The sequence below is a fragment of the Podarcis filfolensis genome (assembly GCF_964270895.1).
Source record: "Podarcis filfolensis genome assembly, chromosome: Z".
NCBI classification, from domain to species: Eukaryota; Metazoa; Chordata; class Lepidosauria; order Squamata; family Lacertidae; genus Podarcis; species Podarcis filfolensis.
The window spans coordinates 5,310,478-5,334,989 of record NC_139617.1 but is presented as its reverse complement, the minus strand read 5'-3'; the positions used below and the strand labels follow the sequence as shown (position 1 = coordinate 5,334,989).

The following is a 24,512-nucleotide window of genomic DNA, read 5'->3' as shown; positions in this document are numbered from 1 at the left end:
GTTTAGGGGCTTGTTTGTACTTTAAAGAAAGAGAGAGAGAGAACTATGATGGTCAGTTTATTGACATGTCCCTACTTTAGATTAGCCAGTGCCAGACAAGACTCTTGCAGAGGTGGATTTAGGGGAGTGCAACCAGTTCAGTCAAACTGGGTGAAGAGTCTTGGGGGCACTGCAGGAGGTGCCACAACTTTGATGTAGAATGGAAGGCGAGAAGTGGGAGGGAGGCGCCAAATATTGCCATTGCACAGGACACCGCTGACATTTGAAGGGTCTGCTACTGACCCTTGCAGACTAAATCAACATTCAGCAAGCATAGGGGGAGCTTTGGTGATGTGTAGTGTGCCAAGTGGAGTGGGGGAATACTTGGGATGAGAATAGAGGTTTCACAAGCCCCCACCCCCACCTTGAAATGGGGGATTTGAAGATGTCCTTGCTGCACAACCGTACCCAGCCTTCTAGAATGTTGAGGGATAGCCTTGGCACCTTGATTTCTTTAGCTCTGTTAGGCTCTGGTTTTTGCACATGTGGAAAAGTTAACTTCTGCAATGGCCAGGACTTTGAGCCATGGCTGCGAAGCCTGTGGCCTCCCATATGTTGTTAGACTCCAACTCCCGTCAGCTTCACCCTAATGCAGTCAATGGTCAGGGATGATTGGGAGCTAGAATCCCAGCAATGTCTGGAGAGTCACCCATTCCTCAGCCCTGTCCAAAGGGGAGACAAGCCATGATTTTTTGAGTAGTCAATCAATTTCCGCTTAAAACTGCTTCAGCTTTTCAGTTTGGCACCTTAAAAGACTTCACAGGATTTATTAAGGCATGTACTTTCGTGGAGTCCAAGCCGACTTTTCCAGATGGGTGAAGATACATCTGACGAAGTGGGCTTGACCCCACGAAAGCTTACACCACAATTAATTCTGTTAAGTCTTTTAAGGAGCCAGAAGGCTCTTGTTCGGTTTTGCTCCAAGAAAAGCTACCCACCTGGAAGAGTTTGCAGGTTGTGCTTCTGGTCAGTCTCAATGGGATTGGCTGACTCCTACTGCTTTTTAGGAAGGAAAATCAGAGTCTGCCATAGGCTACAGGGACAATTTGTTATGTAAGGTTGATGTGGTGCCAGGCTGACTCCGTTTTCTCCTTCCTGCAGGGGTGCTCTAAGCTAGAGGCTGGGAACCTGTGGCACTCCAAATGTTGCTGGATGTTGTTTCAACTCCCACCACCCCTGCCTGTGCTATCCGGGACTAATGGGAATTGTAGTTCAACTTGCCCATGGAGGACTGCAAGGTCTCCACCCCTGCTTGGTTCTAGTCTGAATTGGAAGCCCTATGCTGCCCAGTAGAACTTGCAAAGGAGGCACTGCCCCACCAACCTCAACCTGCCCTGAGCCAGCCCCAAACCACCTGGTCTCTTACTTACAACCAGAGGCATACCTAGGCTCCCTTGCACTTGCTGAGGCATCTCACCTGGCTGCCCAAAGCAGTGGAGGAATGGCCTGCAGTGGATGGGCGAGCTCCTAGCCACCCCAGAGTGGAGAGGCACAATTTTTGCACCCCCAGGCCTGTGCCCTTGTTCAGCCCCTAGGCACACTTCTGCTTAAAACTGCTATTCAGCTTCCGCCTGTTTAGCTTCAGTGTTGCCCTTGCAGAACTCAGCAGGGAAGAGGATGGAGACTAAACTAGAATGAGTTGTCCCTGTCTGTCATTGGCTCTGCTTTCAGACAGCCCCTTTGTTCTATTTCCCTGACATTTTCTTACCTGATAATTACTGCATTCTAGGAGATTTTCCATGTGATATAACAGCCACTTCTGAAAATGTAGCAGCTGTTTAGTGCTTGTTTCCATACTAATTGCTTCCAGGAAAAAAAATCTGTTTTCAACCACATTAACCTGGAAAATCGTGGGAATTTTTGCACCGCAGTTTTCCCACTGTTTTCACAGGTCTTGCCATGTGATAAAGTTTGGGCTGGTGTTCCAATGCAGAGTTCTTCCTTGCCAGTTTCATGGGGGGAGGACAGAAGCACTCATGTGCATACTGGGTGGTGGCAACATATCTGGTGATATATGCTGTTGCATCACAGCACACACACTGTTGTGCATGAAATATAGCACGGTAAATGGCAATATATCAATCAAAAAGTCACAATGCAACAGATAGTGTGGTGTAAAAGGAATATTGGGAAATGGAGCAGAAGGAAAACTAATGCAATAATCCCTGAGTCTGAACGCAGACTTGCTACTGGGCTCCTTGCCTTCTGCCCTACAATGACCAAAAGACACCAATATTTCTTCCTGTCCTCTCCAGTCTTTCAAAAATGCAGCAAGAGCCCTGCTGAATTGCACCAAAGACCCAGCATCTAGTCCAGTGTTTCCCAAGCTCGGGTCTCCCAACTGTTTTTGGACTACAATCCCCATCATCCCTGACCACTGGACTTGCTAGCTAGTCTTGCTTGTAGTCCAACATACTGACCTCCAGACATTGCCAAACAGATGCCTTTGGCAATAGGCTTCTCTTGTTGGTGCCCCTGTTATCAGGTAGACTGCTGCTGAACAAGGAGTTTCTATTTAGCTGCCACAGGTTCTTTTAATGTAATTAAATTTATATACTGCTTGACAGAAATGAAACCTCTAAGCAGTATACCAGAAATATTAAAATTATCAGTTAGAAACCCCCAGTTGGAAACAAATAATTAAACTAAACTAAAACTAAAAAGAGATTGAAATGCATGTAAGTTTTTGCATGTCTGGGTAGATTTACCAGGTGTTTTAAGCAGGTGCTGCAAGGAGTGCAGTGAAGGCACCTGCTTATGTCAATAGGCAGGGAGTTCCAAAGTTTAGGTGCTGCCCACAAAGTGATTAGTTTCTTGTAATTGTGGAATGAGAATTATGTGACCCCTTCAATGGTGCCAGTTCTGCAGGTCGAAGTGGGCATATCTCACAAGTAAATTAGTTAATACCATTGGTAGATCTCTTCTTCACCCATGGATTTGACTTATCCCCACATTTTAAAGGTCCCTTCTTGTGTTCCTGAATTCTCTATGTTGGTTATCTCAGGCTAAATGCTCAGATGCAGTATACCTTTGAGTACCAGGCTCTGGGGACAAAAAGCAAGGGTGGGTTGTTGCCCCCATGCCCTGCTTGTGGGCTTCTCAGAGGCATCTGGTTGGCCACTGTGGGGAACAGGTAGACCTTTTGAATTGTCCCTTTCAGTAAGGCTGTTTGTAGGTTCAGTTCCACAGGAGGATAAAATAATTTTGCTGGCTGGTCTCTGAGAATGCTGCAAACAGAATTGGTTTAAGAGCCAACATTTTGTTTGGGACTACTTTTAAAAATAAAAAAGTAGGTTTGTGTTAATATTAAAGTGTTTTTGTTCCAGTTTAAAATGCAAGAGGACAAAAGCTGACCAGGTGCATAACTTTCTCCCGTTGGTTTAAAAAGGGATTTAGAAGCAGCCAACTTTATCTGCATTGCCAAATGTGTCTTCATCAATGTTAGAATCAGCCTCTTTTCCATTTTACCAGATCCTCTTTTTGGGGTGAGGGGATTCCAGAACAGAGCCCCCCCCTTGGTGATCCCCCCCCAGCTGGGAGGTGGTAGTTCTTTAGAACATGGTTGAAGATTTCACATATGTATTATCTGAAAGGGATGGGTGGGGGATAGCTAAATGTACTTATTTATTGATTTCATAAAATTTATATTGGGGGGGGGACATATATATATATATATATATATATATATATATATATATGGAAAAAAGCCTCAAAATGGTTTACAAAAGATAAAACAGTAAAATCAAGAAAAAAATGCAACCTTACTTTAAAACATATAAAAGTTAAAATACTAAAACAGATTAAAATCACTTGAACTTTTGCAGCATCTGGGTAGGCTTGCCTAAACAGGAATGTTTTTAGCAGGCTCTGAAGAGAATACAATGAAGGCCCCTGCTTCATCTCAATAGGCAGGGAGTTCCAAAGTTGTAGGCGTTGCCACACTGAACGATCAAGTTTGTACAAATGCGGCGCTTATCATTCTCATTGCTGGAGGTTAGCCGTGCTTGAGCTCAAACCCTCCTCATAGTCAAAGGCTGTAGAAAAAGGCAGGATTGCATTAAAAAAGTCCCCAGGAGAGCCATTGTGGGGGATGGCACGAGGGATCTGAATGAAACAGATTTGCTTATGTAAGGTTAGGAGAAAAGGTTTTAAAAAAGAAGGAGCTCACCATTCCGCCCCCTCTCTCGCTCTCGGTGTTCAGGAGCAGATTTAAGGTAGTAAGGATATAATTTGATGAGGAGGACGTACTTGTAAGGAAGGGCTATATTTCTTTTTGACAATTCAGCGAGGGCCAAGTCTCATTAGGGCTGTTCATTTAGAAATGGTGAGCCAGGAAAGAGTGATGCAAGCCAACTGCTAACAAATAAACTGCATGTCTTTAAGTCTGAAAGGAATCACTTGCAGAAAAGCCTGCTGCATGAGTCACTGCTGTTGTTTTCCCTGGAACGGTGGGTGGGTGATACTTTCCCACCTCTCTGCATCAAGTGTGATTTAGTATTCTGTCACTCTGGCCACTGAGGTACAGCCTGAGCCCATTATTCCACGGCATGCCCAGAACAGGGACTCACACAGAAACACACTGAGTGGACTCTTGTGAGTTTGGATAATACTTAGTTTTCCAGACTCTGCAAGATTGCGATTGGCAGTGGTGGTCATGTGGGTGAGTGATTGTTGGCAACCCCCCCACAAAGAAAGCTCTACAACTTCGGCCAACCCCCCCAAAAAAGCTCAACAAGTCTGATCAATCCTCCCCAAAAGCTTAATAACTCTGGGCAATCTTCCCCCATTTCCTTAATTTCGAGTCTTATACACAGGGGCGTGTTATACACAGAAAACTATGGTAATACTGGCGAAAGAAAGAGAAGAGAAGGTGCAAAGTCCAGCAAGCAGCAAACCATCTTTGCATGCATGAGAATAGCAAACTATTTTCTATCCCATCTATTTCCTATGTTCAGACTATGGGGCCAGTTCCATTATCAATAGCTCCACTCAGTTCACAAGAAGGTTGGGGTGACCATAAGCCTGATGCAAACTGAAACATGCTCAGTGGACCTGGAATGCTGCCAGACTCTTGTGAGTTGTGGGCTGCCTGGAACCTTGAGCAGAAACTCTTCTATGCTGCAACATTTTGCTGCAGATCCCATGTATGCATCCTAAAGAATGAGATTGGTGGGGCAGGGCCCTGTTTGCCCTAATGGACTAGCCTTCACTACACAGCTTACCTAGGAGTAAGTCCCATTGAACTCAGTGGGATTTTTTTCCTGAGTAAATATGCTTATGAGTTCCAATGGAAATGGGTGGTGGTGGCGTTCCGTTTGGGGGCTCATTGAATTTGGAGGAAACTATCCTGTGGTCCACACTCACATACATTGCGTTACCAGTGGGCATTGCATTCAATGAGCACAAAGTCTTTGCTGGGTTTGATTTCTGCTGGGTTTGATCTATGCAATCGCAAGCTACTGAGCAGTTTGCCCTTGTTTCAAGAGCCAGTTCTTGGTCCCTGGAAGTCTTCCTGCTGGCTTCATTCAGGCCAGAGTTTTGGCAATCAGTTTGCATTCGTTTATTATTTTAAGCTTATCTTAAAAATAGCTCTTGGGAACATGTTGCATTTGGGCCACACGTCTCATTGCGTGGAATAGTATATTCCAATGCAGTATGTGTAATGCAATATTGTACAGGTTGAGTCTGTATGCATTTTTAAAAGTTGCAGACACCAGGAATCCATTACTGTAATAATTTTGTTAACAATATGGCAGGATAATTTATTGGTGACATTGCTTACCCTGGTTCTTACACACCTCCAGGTGGCAAGTTTATGGACCCCTTCTGTGTTCATAAGAGATAACCACAGGCTCCTGGAAAGAAAGGGTGGGATAAATAAGTCCTATACAACAATTTACAGGATGTGATTGATATTCTTGCAACGAATCTTTGGAGAACTGTTCCCTAACTTCCACGACTATTTGAGGATGTTTGTTCTCTTCCTCTCTCCTGCTGTGACTGCTGAGGGCCATGTCTGGTATCAAATTTCTCTCCTCATACCTGAAAGCGGTTTAAAAAATGGCTGGTGAAGGGCATTGTTAACACTGCAAAGATCAGGTGCCAAAAAATTTGGCATGTGTCTATTTCAAGGGGCTATTGATTATTCCATATTGGACGGAATAAGACTGGAACTAGGTGGCTATGGGATGCACGTAGAGTCTGCTGCAAACACCAGCCTGTGTCTTCTCCTCGGGTTTTCCCTGAGAGCAACTAGCATCAACAAGACATGCAGAACAGTATCACACTGCTGCAAATGTCTCAATCCCTCGCAAATGTCTGGAGAAGGGAAATTCCTGTGGCGAATAGTTTTAATGGCTGTCTGTCTCATTCCTACATGGAAGTACTCTCATACCAACTGTGCTGGCTACTGCTGGTTAGCTTACAGGGGATAATTCAACTTGCTGGTTCTTATCTGTTCCCAAAACTTAAATGACTTGGGATCAGTAGGGCCGGCTCTATCATTAGGCAGAACAAGACTGCTGCCTGAGGCTGCAGATGCTGGGAGAAGGCAGCAGTAGCGGAAAACATCCCAGTTCTTCCTGCTGAACTCACTCAGCCTCTGTTTGACAACAATGGTGTGTTCCAGGGGTTAAACCTGGGACCTTCTGCATGCAAAGCAGATGTCCCACCGCGATATGGCACTTCTAACAACAACAAAGTAGTATTCTATTCCTCATGGTTCTGAATAAAGAGCACAGGAAACTGCCTTAAACTGAGTTGAAACCATTGGTGCATTCAGGTCAGTATTGTGTCTGCTGACTGTAAGTGGCTATCAAGAGTTTCAGGCAGGGGACCTGCCCAGCCCTACCTAGAGATGCCAGGGATTTCACCTGGGACATTCTGCATGCAAAGCAGATGCTCTGCTCCTAAGCCACTGCTCTTGCTCAATGGCCCCTCACAAGAAAGGATGGGAGCATCCTTTCTACTCCCTTCAAAAATAATTTTTGAATATGGTTTTGTGTCGTTTGCTCACTTTCCATGCTCCCTCCGGAAACACCTCCTGGTATGGAAAGGCAGGGTGTGGTGTAATGGCTAGAGTACTGGACTATGACTTGGGAGACCCAGGGTTCAAATCCCCACTCAGCCAATGAAGCTCATTGGGTGACCTTGGGCCAGTCACCTCAGCCTAACCTACCTCACAGGCTTGTTGTGACGATGGAATGGGGAGCAGGCGAACCACCTTGGACTCCTTAATAAGCGCAAACACAAAACAGTATCAAAGTTTGCAGCCATATTGCTGGGAAAACAGGAGGTTAACGTCACTGCTGATTTTCTAAACTGACTTTCTTTTTGATAGTGGAGAACTCTCTGTGTGTAATACTGGCTCTCTGGTTTCTCCCCCCACAGGCCTCATTTCCTGGCAACTTGCACCTAGTGATGGTCCTGCGGCCCACAGGATTCTTCCAGCGCACTTTCACCGACATCGGATTTCGGTTTAGCCAAGAGGACTTCCTGCTCAAACTGCCGGTATCACACCTGCTGCCACAGCATCACCCCTGTCTTTTGTACTCTGCAGCTTTACCTGCAGGGAATTTTCCTTCCCTGTTGTTGTTCAGCTGCAATGCATTTGTTTAAAATGAAAGTGAATACAAATGACAATCACACACACAAGTACAAAACACCAGCCTTGAGCATTTTATGGGCTTTAGAAGATGATGCTAAAAATGGAGGTGAAGTGTTAAATTCATTCATATTTAAAAGCTCTGGCAGGCATTTATCTGGCGAAGGGGTGGAGCTCCCAACTCGCATCAGCCCCTGGAAGCCTGCCCAATGATCATGGAGGATGGGAGTTGTAGTTCAACAATATCTGGAGGGCTGCAGGCTCCTGCACCCCTGAATTATAGCTTTAAAGTTGGGATACATCTGGAGCTCAGAGTTTTTCTGAGTGAGAATGCTCTGAACAGTACGTTCTTTCTCTACCGCACAATTGTGTCCCATATTGCAGATTGCTTCCCCAAAGAGAGTGTGGCGAGCCTGCCTGCCTGCCTGATCTGTATGGCTCTGTCATTGGGCTCTGCCTCTTCTAAAGGAGAGAAACCTTGGGCTTTGGCTTGCAATGCATGCATTCTACCTTGAGCCGGAGTCGGCTTTGGGAAGGAGGAGCGTGCAAACTGAAACATAGCCACCCTTCGAACTTTGCAGTTCTCCAAATTTGGAAATGTAGTTTTCCAGCCAAGTATTGTGTACAAAAATACATCTACGAAGGCAAAATGCACATAAAAATGTCTGTGTTCATGAAAGCAATATACAATACGTGTAACATTGGGGTAAATTGCTTTGCAAAGGTATGTACATAAGGCGCCGTTGCATACAAATGTGTACATACTTTTGCTTTTTAAAAGTTGCAAACTACTGAGGAAATCCGGAGAGCTGAACTTAAGAGTAGAAAAATGAGAAATGAAGAGAAACCAAAATGGACAGATCCACCCATCTCTAGTCCCTGTTTAAAGGCTTCTGAGTAGTAGGTTGCCATCATGTGTTGTTGGGGAAGGCTCCACAGTTTAACCACACACTGTGTGACAAAGTACTTCCTTTGGCCTGCCCTGAATTTTCAACTTTTCAGCTTCATTGGGTGACCCTGGGCTCTGGAATTTTTGGTTTTGGGGCTGGGGTTGGCTAATTGCAAGGCTGATTAAATGAATACATGTTCTGGCAGTGAAATGACTCCTGCAGAATCAGGAATCTAACCCTGTGAATATTAAGCTACAGGTCTATTTCCCCCTTTTCTCTTCCCCCAGGTTGTAATGCTGAGTTCGGTCAGCGACTTGCTGACATACATTGATGAAAAGCAGTTAACACCTGAATTTGGGGGCACCTTGGAGTATTGCCATAGCGAATGGGTCATCTTCAGAACAGTATGTTCCTCCCATTAATGCTGTTGTAAATGTGTGTGTAATATCTTCTTATATACATAAAAATGTAAGGTGTCATCATGCTCTGCATTTCACATGCCACGTCAACTGTGGTGTGAGGAACTGCAGGTACACCCAGGAGAGTGGCTACGCATGCCTGCAGCAAGGTTTAACAGAGAGGGGAGGCCCTTCACACAGTGGTTTAGCAAGTAAAAGTGTGAAATGCCTCCCCCCTTTAAAAGGGGGTGGAGCTTGAGGAGACAGGGGTGGGTGTTAGGGCAATGGGCTTGGTGCAAGCTGTGAGGAATAGGGAACAGAGGTAAAGATTCAAGGGAGGGGGAGGCAAAGAGGTATGCAGCACTGGCAAGTGGAGAGAGTAGGTGCCACAGGCTTTAGCATATATGCAAAATTATAACATTCCTTGGGTAATTCTGGACCATGCAACAGGAAGCTCATGAAGTTACCATCCAGGACTCCAGATCCCACCAGCCTTAGCAAGGGCACTAGTCAGAGATGATGGGAGCTGGAGTCTACTAATATCTGGAGTGCAGCATGTTGGCTACCCATGTTAGTACTCTGGCTGCCAGCAGCTTCTCAGGGTCCTGAAGAGAGAAGGGACTTCCCATCATTAGCTACAGTACTAGATCCCTTTTAACTGGAGATCTCTGGGATGTAACCTGGAGTGTTCTGCATGCAAAGTAAATTGCTCTGCCACAGAGCTATGGTGAACTTCAGTCCTTCCAACAACAGCTGAACTAAGTTGTAGGTGTATGTAGGTCCCCTCTATGAACATTCGCTATGTGAAAATTCGCATATCCAAACACAGTACCTGAACTTTGCTATACACACTGCTGATTCAGATATCAGAACAGAGAGCATTTTTTACTTCCTTGTTTGCCTTTCGCTGGTTGGCTGAGGGAGGGAGAGTGATCAGACAAACCAGAGATAAACTATTCTGGGTTCTCCTGTGGTTTCCTGAGGATTTCTTTGGCTTTTGGGTGGGGTCAAAGTTCCTTGGTCAGGAACACATTAGAATTTACCCTTTAGCAATCAGTGGAATTGCTCACCTAATGAACGATTTCCATAGAACGCATTGTGTTCAGTTAGCAGGACATGCTCGTGTACAAAGCTCATCATCTCACCACTTATATACCCAACCAATCACTGCACTTTGCAGGAGAGGGCCTTCTCCTGCAGGTACCATATCACCAGGAGGTGCATGTTGTGTGGAAATCACACCTTTAGTGTGGCAGCACCTGCCATTTGGAAGCCCCCTGGTCTGAAAGTCTCCATTATCTGTTTATGCCTACGGAACACCTTGGTTTTCTAAACATCCTTTAAAGTGCAGATTTGTTTTTATCCCAGTCTATACCTGTATTGGACCTGAATTTGTTCTGTATTGGACCTGAATATGTTTTTATTGCCGATGCTTTTTTGTTGTCCATTGCAAATCCACCAGGGGAAGCAATTCCTAAATGAAAATAAGCAACTATATAAATAAATACCTCACTGCTGCTTTTATCAGGCTTAAGCACCAAGCGGCATGCCAAGCTGATTAACAGAAAACTTTCTCCCCCAGGCCATAGAAAGCTTTGCACTAACAGTGAAGGAAATTGCCCAGATGTTGCAATCCTTTGGCATGGAGCTGGCAGAAACAGAGCTCCCAGATGATGCCTACTCAATTGAACGCATCCTGGCACTGCGCACAGAGAAATACTATCAGCTGAAGGCAAGTTGCATCCGAAACTACCTGATCCTGTGAAAAACTTTGGTCACCTCCAGACTCGATAACTGTTTTGCTGGAAGGGTTCAATCCCATACTGGAGATTTAGGTTTGCACAATTAGAGTAAAGCACTGGTGCGGGGGTGGGAAGCAATTCTAGACTTTTTTTGGGGTGGGACTCAATTGCACACTAGCATAAGCGTCTAGGAAGAGCCTGCGGGATCAGGCCAATGGCCCATCTAGTCCAGCATCCTGTTCTCACAGTGGCCAACCAGATGCCCCCAAGAGAAACCGGAAAGCAGGACCTGAGCATAATAAGAGCACTCTTCCCTCCCCTGGTTTCCAGCGACTGGTATTCAGAACCATTACTGCCTCTGACCATAGACCAAATTCAGATTGCATTTAGATGTGAAGGGGTTCTGCAACAAACCTAGTTCCCTAGCAGGTGTTGGGCGGGGTGAGCATCATATAATCTCCACACAAGCAACTATTCAATAAACAGGTTGGGATGTCAGGGAGGAAATGACATTTCACTGTCCTGCTTTCCTTTCCTTGCTTTTGCCCCTGTGCTATGGTATATTATTGTCCTGGAATCACTATATGCTAGCTAAAGGCTGCCATGTTTGATGGGTGGAGGAAGGGACAAGGAAATCCAGTCCATTCATCAAAGCAATTCTTCAGCGCAATTATTTTACTCCTGCTCAAACTGATGTGCATCTATCTTATTAATCCTGCCATTTCGAAGTGATTGATCGTGATTTCTTAAACTAGGTGTCTCAGCCCTAGCTGTCATTGTTTGTTTCTTATTTCTACAACTTCAGAAAGGCACATGGTACATACAAAGTTTCATAAGCAAATATTGCATTAACTTCTGTCCCCTTAGACCTTACACTCTGCCTATGAGCAAGGAAATCCTAGAATTACAGAGTAGGAAATAGTGTTGCCAGTTCTGACTCTGAACTCTGTATAGAGATCTTGCCTCAACTATAGCATCTCTAACCAGGGACTCGCGGAAGGGGGGAATCGATTCAGTTCTCATTGGAAGGTGAAACTACCTAATTTGCAGTTTCCAAGACAAAACACAACCTTCAAAATTCACAGTTCTCTGGATTTTGCATTGTGGTTCCCCAATCAAGTAATATAGGCCAAAATGCACATGTCAGAGTAAAGTATGCATATAATTGTATGTATAAAACAGCAAACAAAAATTGTGTTATATTAGGGGAAACGGCTTAACAAAAATGTGTGTATTTGTCCAAACTGCATACAAAAATGTGATTATTATTATTATTAAACTAAAACTTGGACAGATTTTCAGTTTGCTGCAGAAATGTGAAGAACTGAATTTAAGATTGGGGAAATGAGAAACCGAGAGAAAGTGACAGATTCAGCCATCCCTGTCCCTGACGGCTTGTGGCTTCAGTACCTTCAATGAAGGAGAGTCCACCAGCTCTCTCAAAGGAGTATTTTCTAAGGTCAAATGGCTCATACCATTGGGAATGTTTTCCTAATGTTGAGTCTCTTAATACGGGTATTGATAGACCTGCATCACATCCAGCAGTTGTGGTATGTTTCAGGTACACAACAGAGCAGTCATGATGGATCAAAATGGATGGTGCAGCACCATGTTTGTGTCTCTTCCATAGAAGCTGCTTGGACCTTTGTGCACATATCTGCTTCTTTACATAAGGCTGATGGAGAGCTTGGCATTATGTTTAGAGTGCCTGTAAAAGCAGCCATGATACCTAAACCAAAGTGAGAGCAAACCAGCTCTGGAAGTGTGCCTAAGTTTGCTGTGGGGGGACTGCTTATACAGCAGGCAGGGTCCCAGTTGCTCATTTCTCGCACTTCCAGGCAGATTATGGCTATCTGTCATCTACGATTTTTGTGGGTCCACTCACACAAACAGTAAAATTGATGGGGAAATACAATGGAAGAGTCCAGCCCCCTGGTCCTGTTGCTGATCAGTATAAAACACATATTCAGTTTTTATTAGGTGGTTCTAGTTCTCAATATTTCTAGTTATGGCCTTTAGAACAACAGAGGTCAAATCTGCTCCATCTTCTGCATGACAGCCCCACCATATATTTGAAGACCATGTCTTCCCTTAGTCTTCTCTTCTGCAAACTAAATATACCCAGGGACAGGTGAGGTGGGCCAAGGGACTGATCTGAGCAGGTGCAAGTGCAGATGTGTTGTAGATTTGATTCCAGTTGAGGGCTGGGTTCAGAGGGCTCCTTTTGGAATTGTGATCCTTGACACCTCATTGAGTTGGAAATGGAAGACCACCACGGTGGTTCTGGTGACATATTAATCAGCAGTGCTTATTATACATGCTGCAGGAAGATATTACGACAGTGACCAAAGAAGGAAACATGCTTCTGTGTAGTTTAGAGGAACCTGACATGGATGAACCTGACAAAGAGGAACCACAGGAGAGATCTGGTGACTGGGAGACTGTCAACCGGTGAGCATTTTGAATATCATGCACATTTTAAAAGCTGTTGGCTAGGATCACTGTATAGAAATGTAAGATGAACCCTGTTGGATCATGCCAACAACCCATCTTGTCCAGAATCCTGTTCTCACAGTGGCCAAGCAGATGCCTGTTGGGAACCCATAAGAAGGACCAGAGTATAAGAGCACTCTCTGCTCCTGAGGTTTCCTGCAAAACAATGCACAGGAGAACTTAAGGATAAAGGCTATCAATGACTGCTAGCCACAATGGCTGGGTACTATGTTCCAAGCCCTACCTGGAGATGCTGGGAATTGAACCTAGAACCTTCTGCATGTGGAAGCCCTACCACCGAGCAATAGCTCTTTCCCCCCAAAATACGAACAGGAAATTATCTTTATACAGTCCATCTAGCTTAGTGTTGTCTGTGATGGTTGGAAGATACTCTTCCATTCCTGTTGGGGAAGAAAGCAGCCATGTGCCTGGGGTCAAGTAAGCACCCCATTAGAGTGCATTCCCACCCTCCCCCCAGCAATGGCAAAAGTTATGGGGGGCAAGCAGGCAAGCCACCACCTTGGATACAACCTCTTCTTCTCTGTGTGCAATGGAAACATCCTCACCTGTCTTGCACCTGTGCCACCTCTGAATGGGACAGCCTTCTTTTCCCTTGGACAAGCTACAATTTGTTCCCTGGTGAAAGGAGGTTGCAGCAACACCTAAGGGTTGTTTTCGGGGAATGGGGGCTTGGCAAAGTACCTTGGTGGATTCTGGAGTTTCCAGTCCTCAGCAGTCCAAATAGGCATTGCGTGGCTGGAGTCCATTTAAATTTCTGATGATGCCACATCAGGGACATCGTGTGAAATCTAAAAGGTGCCTGCTTTTTTCTTTTTCTTTTTAAGAGGTTGAGCTCTTTGTAAAAATGTCTTTTCTTAATGGCTTGGGACCACTTGGTAGAAATGCAGTTGAGGGTTTTTTATTGTTTTTATTAATGATTTTCTTTTATTAATGATTTTATTAATGATTTAATGGATAACTAAATCAGCTCCCTCTTGTGAAAAAAAGGTTGCTTGCACAGTTACATGAAATGGAAATTGCTTTTGATGGATTCTGGGAGAAACATCAGCTGAAGATGGAGCAGTATTTGCAGCTTTGGAAATTCGAGCAACATTTCCAAGAGGTAGGATGAGATCCCCATCCCATCAGTCTTGAGTAAGAAACTATTGCTGGCGTTTCTTAATATTCATTCGACCCACACAGTAGCTTTCAACTACTGTGTGCTTGAAAGGTATAGAGGACCTTTTCCCCCTGCGAAGGGCCTTTGATCTGCAGGAGAAGTCATGGGGGGCGTGGCTCCTTTGATGTGTGGAGCTGGAGCCAGTGGTGGGCAGAAGACCACCCCCGCCACCCCCATTCTCTGGTTGCTTAGCTTCAGATGTCTTCCTTGCTCAAATATAACGCAACACTTTCAAGTGAAAACAGAGCAAAGAGGGATGTGTAGACCACACTGTGCTTTAAATAATATTGTGCCCCTCCTGTTTTTGTTTTTCTTTTTGACAAAATTTCCTCTTCCTTTTAGCTCAGTAAAGCCATTGAATTTTTAATGGAGAAGCAAAGGGAGCTGCAAGATACTGGAGATAATGTCTCTCAAGTAAAACAGAGGGTGTTGGATCTGGAAAACTTGAACAAAATGGCACAGGTGAGAGCGCCATCCAGTTGGTGTCAGTGAGGAACAGCCATCCTAACCCACCTAGAGCAGGGATGGGGAGGTGTTCCATGGTGCTGTACTACAGCTTCCAAGACCCCTGACTATTGGCCAGGGTGGCTGGAGGTGGGGGGCACTCTGACATCTCTTCAGCAGATGACACAAGGGACAAAAGTTGGCAGAGCAACAACTGTAAGCGTTGCCTTTGTGCAGTAGGCTGCTTTCTCTCACATTTTGCCTCCATCCTCACAAGCAAGGGGCATGATCAGAGTTCAAGGACACATTCCAGCCAGGAAAGAACGTTCAAAGAGGCTGTGAAGTAGGGACAGTGTGTGACTGGGGAGAGAAGGTGTTGCCTGGGAAGAGCTTTGAGGGCTAGATAGAGAGGCCTCACACAGTCTAGATATATAACTTCTACCCCCTCTTTTATTTGGATGTTACACAGGAGTTGACAGGGAAGGCTCAGGTTGTGATCCTTCATGGGCACCAGTTGGCAACCAACCACCACTACGCCCTCAACTTGATCTGCCAGCAGTGTAATGAGCTGCGGCACCATTCGGATATCTTGCTGGAGGAGATCAAAAGGAAGCACAACCAGCTCCAAAGAACCTTGGACCTTCTCACTTCTCTGCAGCAGGTAATGTCGAGAGGTGGACCTCCAGACACAGTGAATGAATGACAGAGCGTTGCTTTCAGAGTCCAACTCTGCATGGCAAAGGATGGAGCTGTGCATCTGCTGTGATCTTGCAGGAGGGCAGGATGGGCTACTAGCCACAGAACCCCAGTTTTAATTTACAAGTTTGCAAGTGTGGGAGTGAAACCTTCTCGAAATTAAAGAAGCCAGAGGGAAGGCTAAATAGCATTTCTGAGGCTTCAGTGTCCCAGATAGCTCCTTCCTCTTCCCCAGAATAGATAATGTAGAAGAAGATGAAATTATACTATTGCATCATCCTGGATTGTGGAGTTGACTTCTTGTTGGTTCAGGATTCTAATTTTGTAGGCCAGGAGCAGGGAACCTCCAGTCTGGAGCCTAATTAGGTGTCCTTATTTGGCCCAGCCATGCCCATCAATGATACCAGCTGTGGCACAGGCAAAGACATGGCTGGAATGAAAGGGTGTTTTTGTATGTTCGTTTTTGCTGGTACTGCTGATCCTGCACAGCTCTGTGGAAAGATCTATGCATGCCACTTTGCGAGCCTTGACAGTTGGCTACTCACTGGGGTGTTCAAAGTGGGATGCCTTTGCCTGCACAGTTGATTTCAAACCACACAGGCTGCCTGTTAAATGTCAAGAGACAGGGGAGATCAGGACCACAGGCCTTGGGGCTTGCAGGGGAAGTGGTAGAAATTGTCAAGATCCGGTCTGATCTGGCCAAGGCAAGGCAGATCAGGACCCTGGACAGGTCTCATAGGAAATTGCAGGCTGAGCTGCAGAAGATGTTGCTCTGCTGTGGACCAGAGGCATTTAAATGCTGCCTTTCCACAGTGAACTCCGTGCCCAAAGCAGCCTGTAACAAACAATCAGTCATCAAAAGCTTTAGGGTGGGGGAGAGAAGTCAGTTTACAAAACATATTCAATAAATTCAAAGTGGACAAAAAATGTAAACAATTAGCAAATTCAATATAACAAAGAAAAATAGACTTGGAGGTTTATTTTTATTTTTTGGTGTTGTATTTTGGAATTTAATTAACAAATAAGTTCCAACTGCTGCTGCAGGTCTTACTGGTCTCCAAGAAGCCTAAGCTCTGCAAGAAACCTCAGGGGGTCTTCTCATGTGGCTAGCTGAGTTATAGTTGGCTCCCTTTTCTGTCCTCCATAGACCAACAACAGCACTTGGGAAACGCTTGGGAATCCTGGAAGTTCTGGCTGCTTTTGCAGGTCTTATGGCCTAGCAGTACTCAGACTTACAGACTGGACCTTCTCTTCCACTGCCCCTCCCTTTAAGAGCTCATAGCTGATTCTGCAGTTGCATGTCAAAGCATGTCTGTGGAACAGGAGAAGCTATGGAGGAGTCACCCCCAGAGTCAGAGAATGATAGAGGAGCCACCTCTTCTGTCTAGGACAGTGTAGGAGGTCTCCTTAATAAGGGTGACCCGTGATTTTCCTGGCACTGGATTCAAAGCACATGATGACAACAATGCAGCAGAATAAGAGGGTTAGGTAGTTGCTGGAGCTGGTTGAAAGAGGACATTGGAGACAATACTTCCACCTTGAATCTCCTCCTGTCCTCTAAGCCTGTTCATAACAGATGGGAGAGGGGAAGTCCACTGCTGCCTACAGACTGCCAGTTGGTCATTACCCTAGGCATGACCACCAACCTGTTCCTACTCATGTTTTTTCACCAGGCCCTGGAGTGCTGCGATGAAGGAGCCTACCTTCTAGCCAACCAGCAGATGGATAAATGCCAGTCTCGAGAAGGTGCCCAGAAAGCTCTCCAAGACATAGAGAATTTCCTTGAGAGTTCTTCGCTGCATTTATATGCTGATCCACAAACCCTGTACTCTGACTTTGAGCCCATCTTAACTCCTGAACTAAAGGTAGGCCTGTGGTAGAGGAATCGCATTTGTGCTGGCCGTGATAGCAAGAGCTCCGCTACACAGTGTGCTAGCCTTGAATCCAACAATCTGAAAATACTGGAGCAATTAAGCTTGTTGGCCTAGGCTGGGGTTGCCTCCCAGGCTTTACGCCAAAGTGGGTCCCTGACTCTTATGGAGGCTTCCAGATTAGAGCTGATCACTAGCCTGAACTACTAGGAGATCCGATATTGTGTCTCAAACTGACCTCCGCTTCACAGGAGCTAGGCTTGATCAAACACCCGTGATATGTGACAAGCCAATTCTGCAAGATTTGCTTATGGGGTTTTCCTTTTTGGAATCTGCAGGCTCGGATACAGATGGTCCAGATGAAGCTTGAGAATGTGCGGAGCATGTTCGAGAACAGGCAGGCTTGCTTCAAAAAGCTAGCGGACAAACAAGCACGCCCTGTGCAGCTGGTAGCCCCACGGCCAGAAAACCCACCCCGGTCGAAGTCTCCTTTGTTTTCCCCCAAACATGGTAACCTGCTTTTAAAGTTACGTCATTCAGAAATGTTCATTAGGCAACCGTGGGGAAGATGGAATGAGAATGGGCTTGAGAATGTCGTAGATTTCTTTGTATGTGCGATCAGAGAGTGAAGCTAACTGTGGAAGGCACCAATGTCTTTTCCTTCTCTAGTCCTCAGAGCTGTTTTGCAAGTGTGTTCTTTAAGTACCCTACAGTGTCTTCAAAAAATAACCCAAACTGATTGTTATTTATATCTCTCATAGCCTCCACTTAATATAGTATGGAGGGAATCCCTTTTGCAATCTGAATTATTCATCTGTATTGCACTTTTAATATGTGACTGCTTTCTGCCCACTCTTTACATAATGGGAGACATAAGTGTGCAGTGTGATTGCTGGAGAGGAACTTCTGCTTGAAGATTTTAGATGTCTTCTAAAGGAGGACTACTGGGACACTGGTGGCGCTGTGGATTAAACCACAGAGCCTAGGGCTTGCCGATCAGAAGGTTGGCGGTTCGAATCCCCGCAACGGGGTGAGCTCGCATTGCTCGGTCCCTGCTCCTGCCAACCTAGCAGCCCGAAAGCAGTTCGAAAGCTCCCTCGGCCAGTAAAGCAAGATGAGCGCTGCAACACCAGAGTCGGCCACAACTGGACCTCATGGTCAGGGGTCCCTCTACCTTAAAGGAGGACTACATTCCTCTGGGTGCTCCAACTACAGTACAGGACAGCTCTCAGGCAAAGTGTTTTGGTTCGCAGGTGGCCCTCCAAGGCTGTTCACGTGTTACATTCAACGAGTAAACAATCCATGTACACAAATAGTTGAGCTGTACATTTATGCACTTATTCACATGTGACATTCAACAATAACACAGGTAGAATCTAGACACATATAAAAAACGTTGCGAAATTGCTTTTTTTAAATAAAAAAAAGTTTTGAAAAATATATTGAATTTGCCCTAAGCTCATCCTCGCCATCTAGTGCCACATTTGTATAATGCACTTAAAACACACCTAAAACATTATATTTGCAGCTGTATAGATGAGTCCACAGTCTGTGTACCTGTGTTTTGATAAAGCTAAGCTGTGCAAATCTGCAAGTGTAACACTCTTTCATATAAATAGTTATACATACATAGACAGCTTTTACCTGTGTTCAGTGTAACATGTGAACAAGACATTTTGATTTCTGTAATCTCAGACTGTCAGCAGAAATGATCATTTTATTGAACCCCCTGGGAACTGTCATTTGTGCTCCGCAAACCACTGGTTGTCCAGCCCAAACTGGGATTGTGCTATTTATGTATTTGGTATATGCTAATTTAGGGTTTCTCCCAGTTAACATCCTTAGGGATCTCTCACAGAAGTGCCATTTTAAGAGGTTGTAGGCAGCCGGGCAAATGCAGTTAAAACCCTCTACCTTATTTGGGATTTTCTTTCTGATGATGCTGTCCGACATCAATGAGACCTTGTGGAAGTAGTAATGTTGTAACCGTTTTATTTTTGCAACAGCGCAGTTTGAAGATGGGGCAGCTTCTCTTCATATCTGTTTGCATTCTTCTGCGTCTGTTTTTCTCCCAACATCCTTTGCCTATTACTTCATTAAAGGTGCTTCTTCTATCTAACGGATATTCAACAATTATCTATGTCAATAAAATTAGATACTGTTCCTTTTCTTCCTCAGTTGCATCTTCTCCTGGAAAGGATCTCCATCGCCTTTCCTTTGAGGGGCCTTATTTTAGATTCTTTTTAACATAGAAAATATATATGGTTAGATTTTATAGGAAATATGTGTATTAAAGGACTTGGGCTGGGTAGAGTGATATGTGTAACCTTATCAGTATTTCCACCCTTCCGTTATATCCAGAAATCCTTTCAGTGTGGCCCAGCTGCATTATGAGTTTAAAACAGTTTTATACCACTCTAAACAGACATCATGGCTACCCTCAAAGAATCCCGGGAATTGTAGTTTTTTATGAGTGTTTCTAAATGATTGATTGATAGATAGATGTCCTGGGTGTTTTTAAGCTGAAGTTTGGTGTAGAAGTACTTTAAATAAATAAAGTTTTGCATGAATAAATGCTAGCTCCACAACAATATGGTGGCTTGATGGTGCAGGTTTACTTGGGAAATTTAATTACCCAAGAAATGCCATCAAAGCTGGATATAGCACATTATCTGTTGTTTAATAAAATATTATTAGCCACTCTTCTTTTTTGGGGGGGGGGCTTTTGGAGTGAAAAGAGGTATATAAAGGAATAATAATAATATTAGATCTCAGAGTTATGTACAAAATAAGTCAAATAGTGGCCAGCTTAACGACAGTCAAGAGTAGTGACATTTACATAGTCCATATGTAGCCACTTCAATGGGTCTACTCCGAGTAGGATATAACCCAATGCCCTGTGATCTGCAGAGAATGGTGGTATGCAAATTTAATAAAAAATAAAAATGCAACTTGAAGAGGCAGTAAAGCAAAATAGGATGCTTCAGACCTTTTCCTGGTACCTTGTCAGATTATGAATTTTTAACTTTTAATCTCAGATTTTGTTCATTTCAAATTCTGTGTGATTACTTAGTAAAAAAATTCTTTTGTTTCCTAAACGCCATTTATTTATTTTCAAATCTTTTGTTATAATTAATAGCTCCCCCCAATAACTTTTTTTCTCTTTTAAAATGTTTCGTCCTGTTTGTTAAAACGTGTGCACACAGGAACACACTCACATCTATTTTGTTTCCAGCATTAACTAACTGAACATATCTACCTTTTAAACAGGTGGTGTAATGTAGTTTAATGTAATTCCTTTGCACAAAAGTAATCTGTAACTTGTAGACTATAATCTGCCTTTCTTCTTTTTCTTATGTCCAAGGTGTAGATTTTAATTCCAGTTTGAAATTCTCATTTGATATCTCACTGCCTGGGAAGAAGACTTCAAGGAAATCTCAAAGTTCCCGCAAGGTAGGTGATTAAAAATGTTTAAGTACAAGTGTGACGTCCACAAAATCTTTTTTTTTTAAAAAAAAAAATAATATTTATTAAGAGTTTAAAGATTACAGAAAGAAGAAGAAAAGAGAAAGATTAAACAAAACAAATCAATACATTACAATACATAAAAAAACAAAAAAAATACATCAAAACAAAAACAAAAGCAAAAACAATTAAAAACACACCCAATATTTCCATATCTTTGTCTTTCATTTACTTGTTTCATCGACCTCCTCACACCTCCCTTTTTTGTATTCTAGTTATTAATTATTTCAGCAAATCCTTTCCATCTTTCTCTGTTTTCTGTCATATAATTATCTTAATTTATTTTAACCTTATCTTACCATTAATACCATAAAACTTATTTGTACTTAACTCCTTATAACATTTCTACTAAAGCCATGTAATTTCATTCCAACATTTTTCTATCACTCATTAATTTTACAATATTTCTATAAATGAATTTTAAACTTTTTTCCAATCTTCTTCCACCGTCTCTTCTCCCTGGTCTCGGATTCTGCCAGTCCTTTCTATCAATTCCATATGGTCCATCAACCTGGTGATCTTCTGTCCGAGGCTCTTAACTCTTTTCCATGTCCCTTCTGCAGATCTTCTTCATATTTATACATACACTTTACTTTATCTTCTGCTGATCTTGTTCTTAATTTCCTTCCTTTGATGCTGAGGAGTAGATCTCGGGGAAGCTCCAACCTAACAATGTCTTTATTCCTTCTCGACAGGTCAGCCCATTCTCCATAGTCAAAACTAAAGTCCAAAAGATATTTCAGGACGTGTTTCAATATCCCTCCAAAACTGAAGGCCCCCACAACTCCAATCTCCTCCTGACCCAAATCCAGGTCCCAAAAGCCAGAACATCCCTGCATAAGGGGATCTGTCCAACTTTCCTTCTCCAATCCAAGCGGGGCTCCCATCCTCAAAATCTGACTTTCTCTAAATTCAGTCATAGAAGACAACAACTTATATTCATCAAATTGCCTCTGTAAGGCTGGGGCTCTCTCCACTTGTATTACTTGAGGTTCAACAAAACCAATGTGGAATGGTCCTGTTCCGTGTTCCTACCTGCCATCCAACCAGCCATGCCCTTTTCTAAGGGACTCCATTCCATTCCTCACCAACTTCAGTCTCCCTACTTGCAATAGATGCTGAGCATTCTAAGGACACTGAACATGATCTATCCTTGTTGTGCTTGATTCCTCTCTGTTGTGCATGGTTGGTGCTGTTTTGGCTGCATACCATAGTCAAAGGAATGACTTTGAGGGAAATCCTGCATACTATTAACAAAGTGCTCCTCAAACCACATCTTTTCATGCAGCATTGACACTCCTTGTCCAGAACAAGCATAAAAAAACAAGATGGACGGGAGACCACATAGCTAAAATGTGTAAATGGGACAGAAGTTTTATCAGTGCAGTCTTATGCCTACTCACTTGCCCGGTTCAGACGAAATGCCCAAACCAAGCTTTAAATTAGTGCTACATAAACCTGGATAAGCTGTTGGCTCATGGCTCATTGATCCTTTGGTATGGCTCGGAGATCGGAAGCATTTTCCTCCAAGTGTAAACTAACCACAGTTTGTTGCTGCATCCAGTCTGGGGTGCGGAAGTTGTTTTAAACTATGGTTTATTTAACAATCTTGGTTCAGAAACCATGGTTTGATCTTCTCTTGTTTCAAAGAGCTGGAGTTTAAGCTAACAATAGCTTAGAGTGGGCTGCTTTAGGCAGTGATTTGTTTAAATTAGGAAGCAGATACTTCTAGTCCTTGAGTCTGTGCTAGGGGAAGAGAGGGGAAGGAGATGAGCAAGCTTACTCAAGCTCATTCATGTAGCACTAAACTTTGGTTTAGGTCACAGAACATGACCAACAAATAGAAGTCAAAGAGGGCTGGGTGGGTAGGGGCTACATTTGTCCCAGGTCTGGAGTTCCCCATCCCTTGCTTACTGTCTAGAATCTGACACAGGAGAGTCAACAGAAGAAGGGGAAGGAAATAGTGGTGCACAAACCAGGCCATATTCTTCCATCCTGCTACTATTTCCTTCCCCTTCTTCTGTTGACTCTCCTGTGTCAGATTCTAGACAGTAAGCAAGGGATGGGGAACTCCAGACCTGGGACCAAATGTAGCCCCTACCCACCCAGCCCTCTTTGACTCCTATTTGTTGGTCATGCTCTGTGACCTCCTTGTCTACTTTTGCTATAAATCCTTGATCAGTAATTATTCTTATTATGTGCTTGGAAACCTATGGCTTTTTACATTGCTGGAATGTTGCATGATGTACTAAGGTGAAAATCACATCTGTTGCTCTGCTCCCCCTTTTTTTGCCTCTGGCTACACTTTTATTTCTTTTTGCCCCCAACCGCAGTTGTGTGGCCACCATAAAGTTGTCCGCTGGGGAAGGAGGCCCCCATGCTGCAAAAGGTTCCTCTAACAGCGATGCACCCCACTAGTACATTGCAAAATGCAAGTTCATGTTTAGGGCAGCACATGAATCATTTTAAAATAGCAGGCTTCAAGTTGTCACTTCAAAGCTTTTTTATTATTATTATTTTTCCCCTTCCTAAAGCATATTGTTTCCCTCCAGATTGAAGTGATGCACGATTATCAGGAGAAAAGGAATTCGCTGCAGTTCTGCATATCAGAAAGTGAAGACAGTTTAGACATATTAAAAAGGTATTCTTCAGCCCCTTTTTAATCCACCAACTTCTCTGCTAGTCATGCAAACAAACCCTGATTTGTGCTTGGGAAAGTTCTCTCTGTTCCTTTTACTCAAAGCATTCAAAGAACGACCTTGGCCTTGCTGTGATGATTAGGCCTCATCCAAAGCAAAATGTACGGCCCTTCAGTGGGGTGTGGGGGGGGGTGAGGAATAACCAGGCTTTACTCTCACCCATTCAAGCACATCTTTGTAACATGAGGACTAGAATATTTATGTTTTTCTTCCTCCAATAAATTCTTGCACATTTAGAAAGCACATGCTACTGTTTTTCCCCAGCTCTTTGTGGAATTTCTACATGTACCCAACCTTGATTCCCCCCCCCCTTCTTCATTTTAGCTATGTGATAAACGAGCTTATAGAAACTGAGCGGGTTTACGTTGAGGAGTTGTTCACCATTTTGATGGTAAGTGTGCCTTTGTTTCTTCTTGCTTCACCCTTAGATGTATCTGGGATGCTTATTTTACTTCTGTATCTGACTGCAAGTAAGCTAGATGCTAACAGATGTGCAGGATGAGGAGGAATTCAGTTTTGTGCACGTTTTAGCCTAATTCACACTTCCTGAAGCAATACACAAACCAAAATGAATCTGCCCTTAGAAAGTCAAACTTCTCTGTATTTGGCAATACAGTTCTCCAACCAAATAATGCGTACAAAAATGTTGATATATGATTTTCTTTAAAAAAAATATGATTTCATATTTGTATTCCAGCAACAATGCTGATCTCAATGCAGCTCACAATAATAATAGCATTAATATTTTCAAGACAATGCTACAATTGTGGTAAAAATATTAAAAACAAAATAGCATACAAATAAGGCAAAAACAAATTCATCGAACAATTAATATAATTATATACATTAGGATTAAATATGCAAAAAACGTGTTAGGAGAAAGTTGTGCATGCAAAATTGATGTAAACTGAAATATGCATACAGTGGTACCT

At 43.6% G+C, this 24,512-nt stretch overlaps 1 protein-coding gene across 8 annotated transcripts in view; it reads left to right on the top strand.

Annotated features, from left to right (window-relative positions):
• MCF2 (MCF.2 cell line derived transforming sequence) overlaps positions 1 to 24,512 on the top strand; it is a 73,590-nt gene that overhangs the window by 23,822 nt on the left and 25,256 nt on the right. For 4 of the 8 annotated variants that reach the window (XR_014543602.1, XR_014543603.1, XM_083595554.1 and 1 more), the window contains 12 exons: positions 7,429 to 7,548; positions 8,820 to 8,936; positions 10,513 to 10,662; positions 12,999 to 13,123; positions 14,174 to 14,288; positions 14,688 to 14,807; positions 15,259 to 15,450; positions 17,159 to 17,350; positions 17,695 to 17,866; positions 20,721 to 20,809; positions 23,434 to 23,522; positions 23,905 to 23,971. Coding sequence is in view for 6 of the 8 variants with exons in the window: in XM_083595554.1 (XP_083451680.1) it covers positions 7,429 to 7,548; positions 8,820 to 8,936; positions 10,513 to 10,662; positions 12,999 to 13,123; positions 14,174 to 14,288; positions 14,688 to 14,807; positions 15,259 to 15,450; positions 17,159 to 17,350; positions 17,695 to 17,866; positions 20,721 to 20,809; positions 23,434 to 23,522; positions 23,905 to 23,971 (1,548 nt within the window). In the remaining 2 variants the exon portion in view is untranslated. Of the gene's footprint in view, positions 1 to 7,428; positions 7,549 to 8,819; positions 8,937 to 10,512; positions 10,667 to 12,998; positions 13,124 to 14,173; positions 14,289 to 14,687; positions 14,808 to 15,258; positions 15,451 to 17,158; positions 17,351 to 17,694; positions 17,867 to 20,720; positions 20,810 to 23,433; positions 23,523 to 23,904; positions 23,972 to 24,512 lie in introns of all 8 variants that reach the window. The other 4 variants (XM_083595555.1, XM_083595559.1, XM_083595558.1 and 1 more) reach the window with 2 other exon arrangements.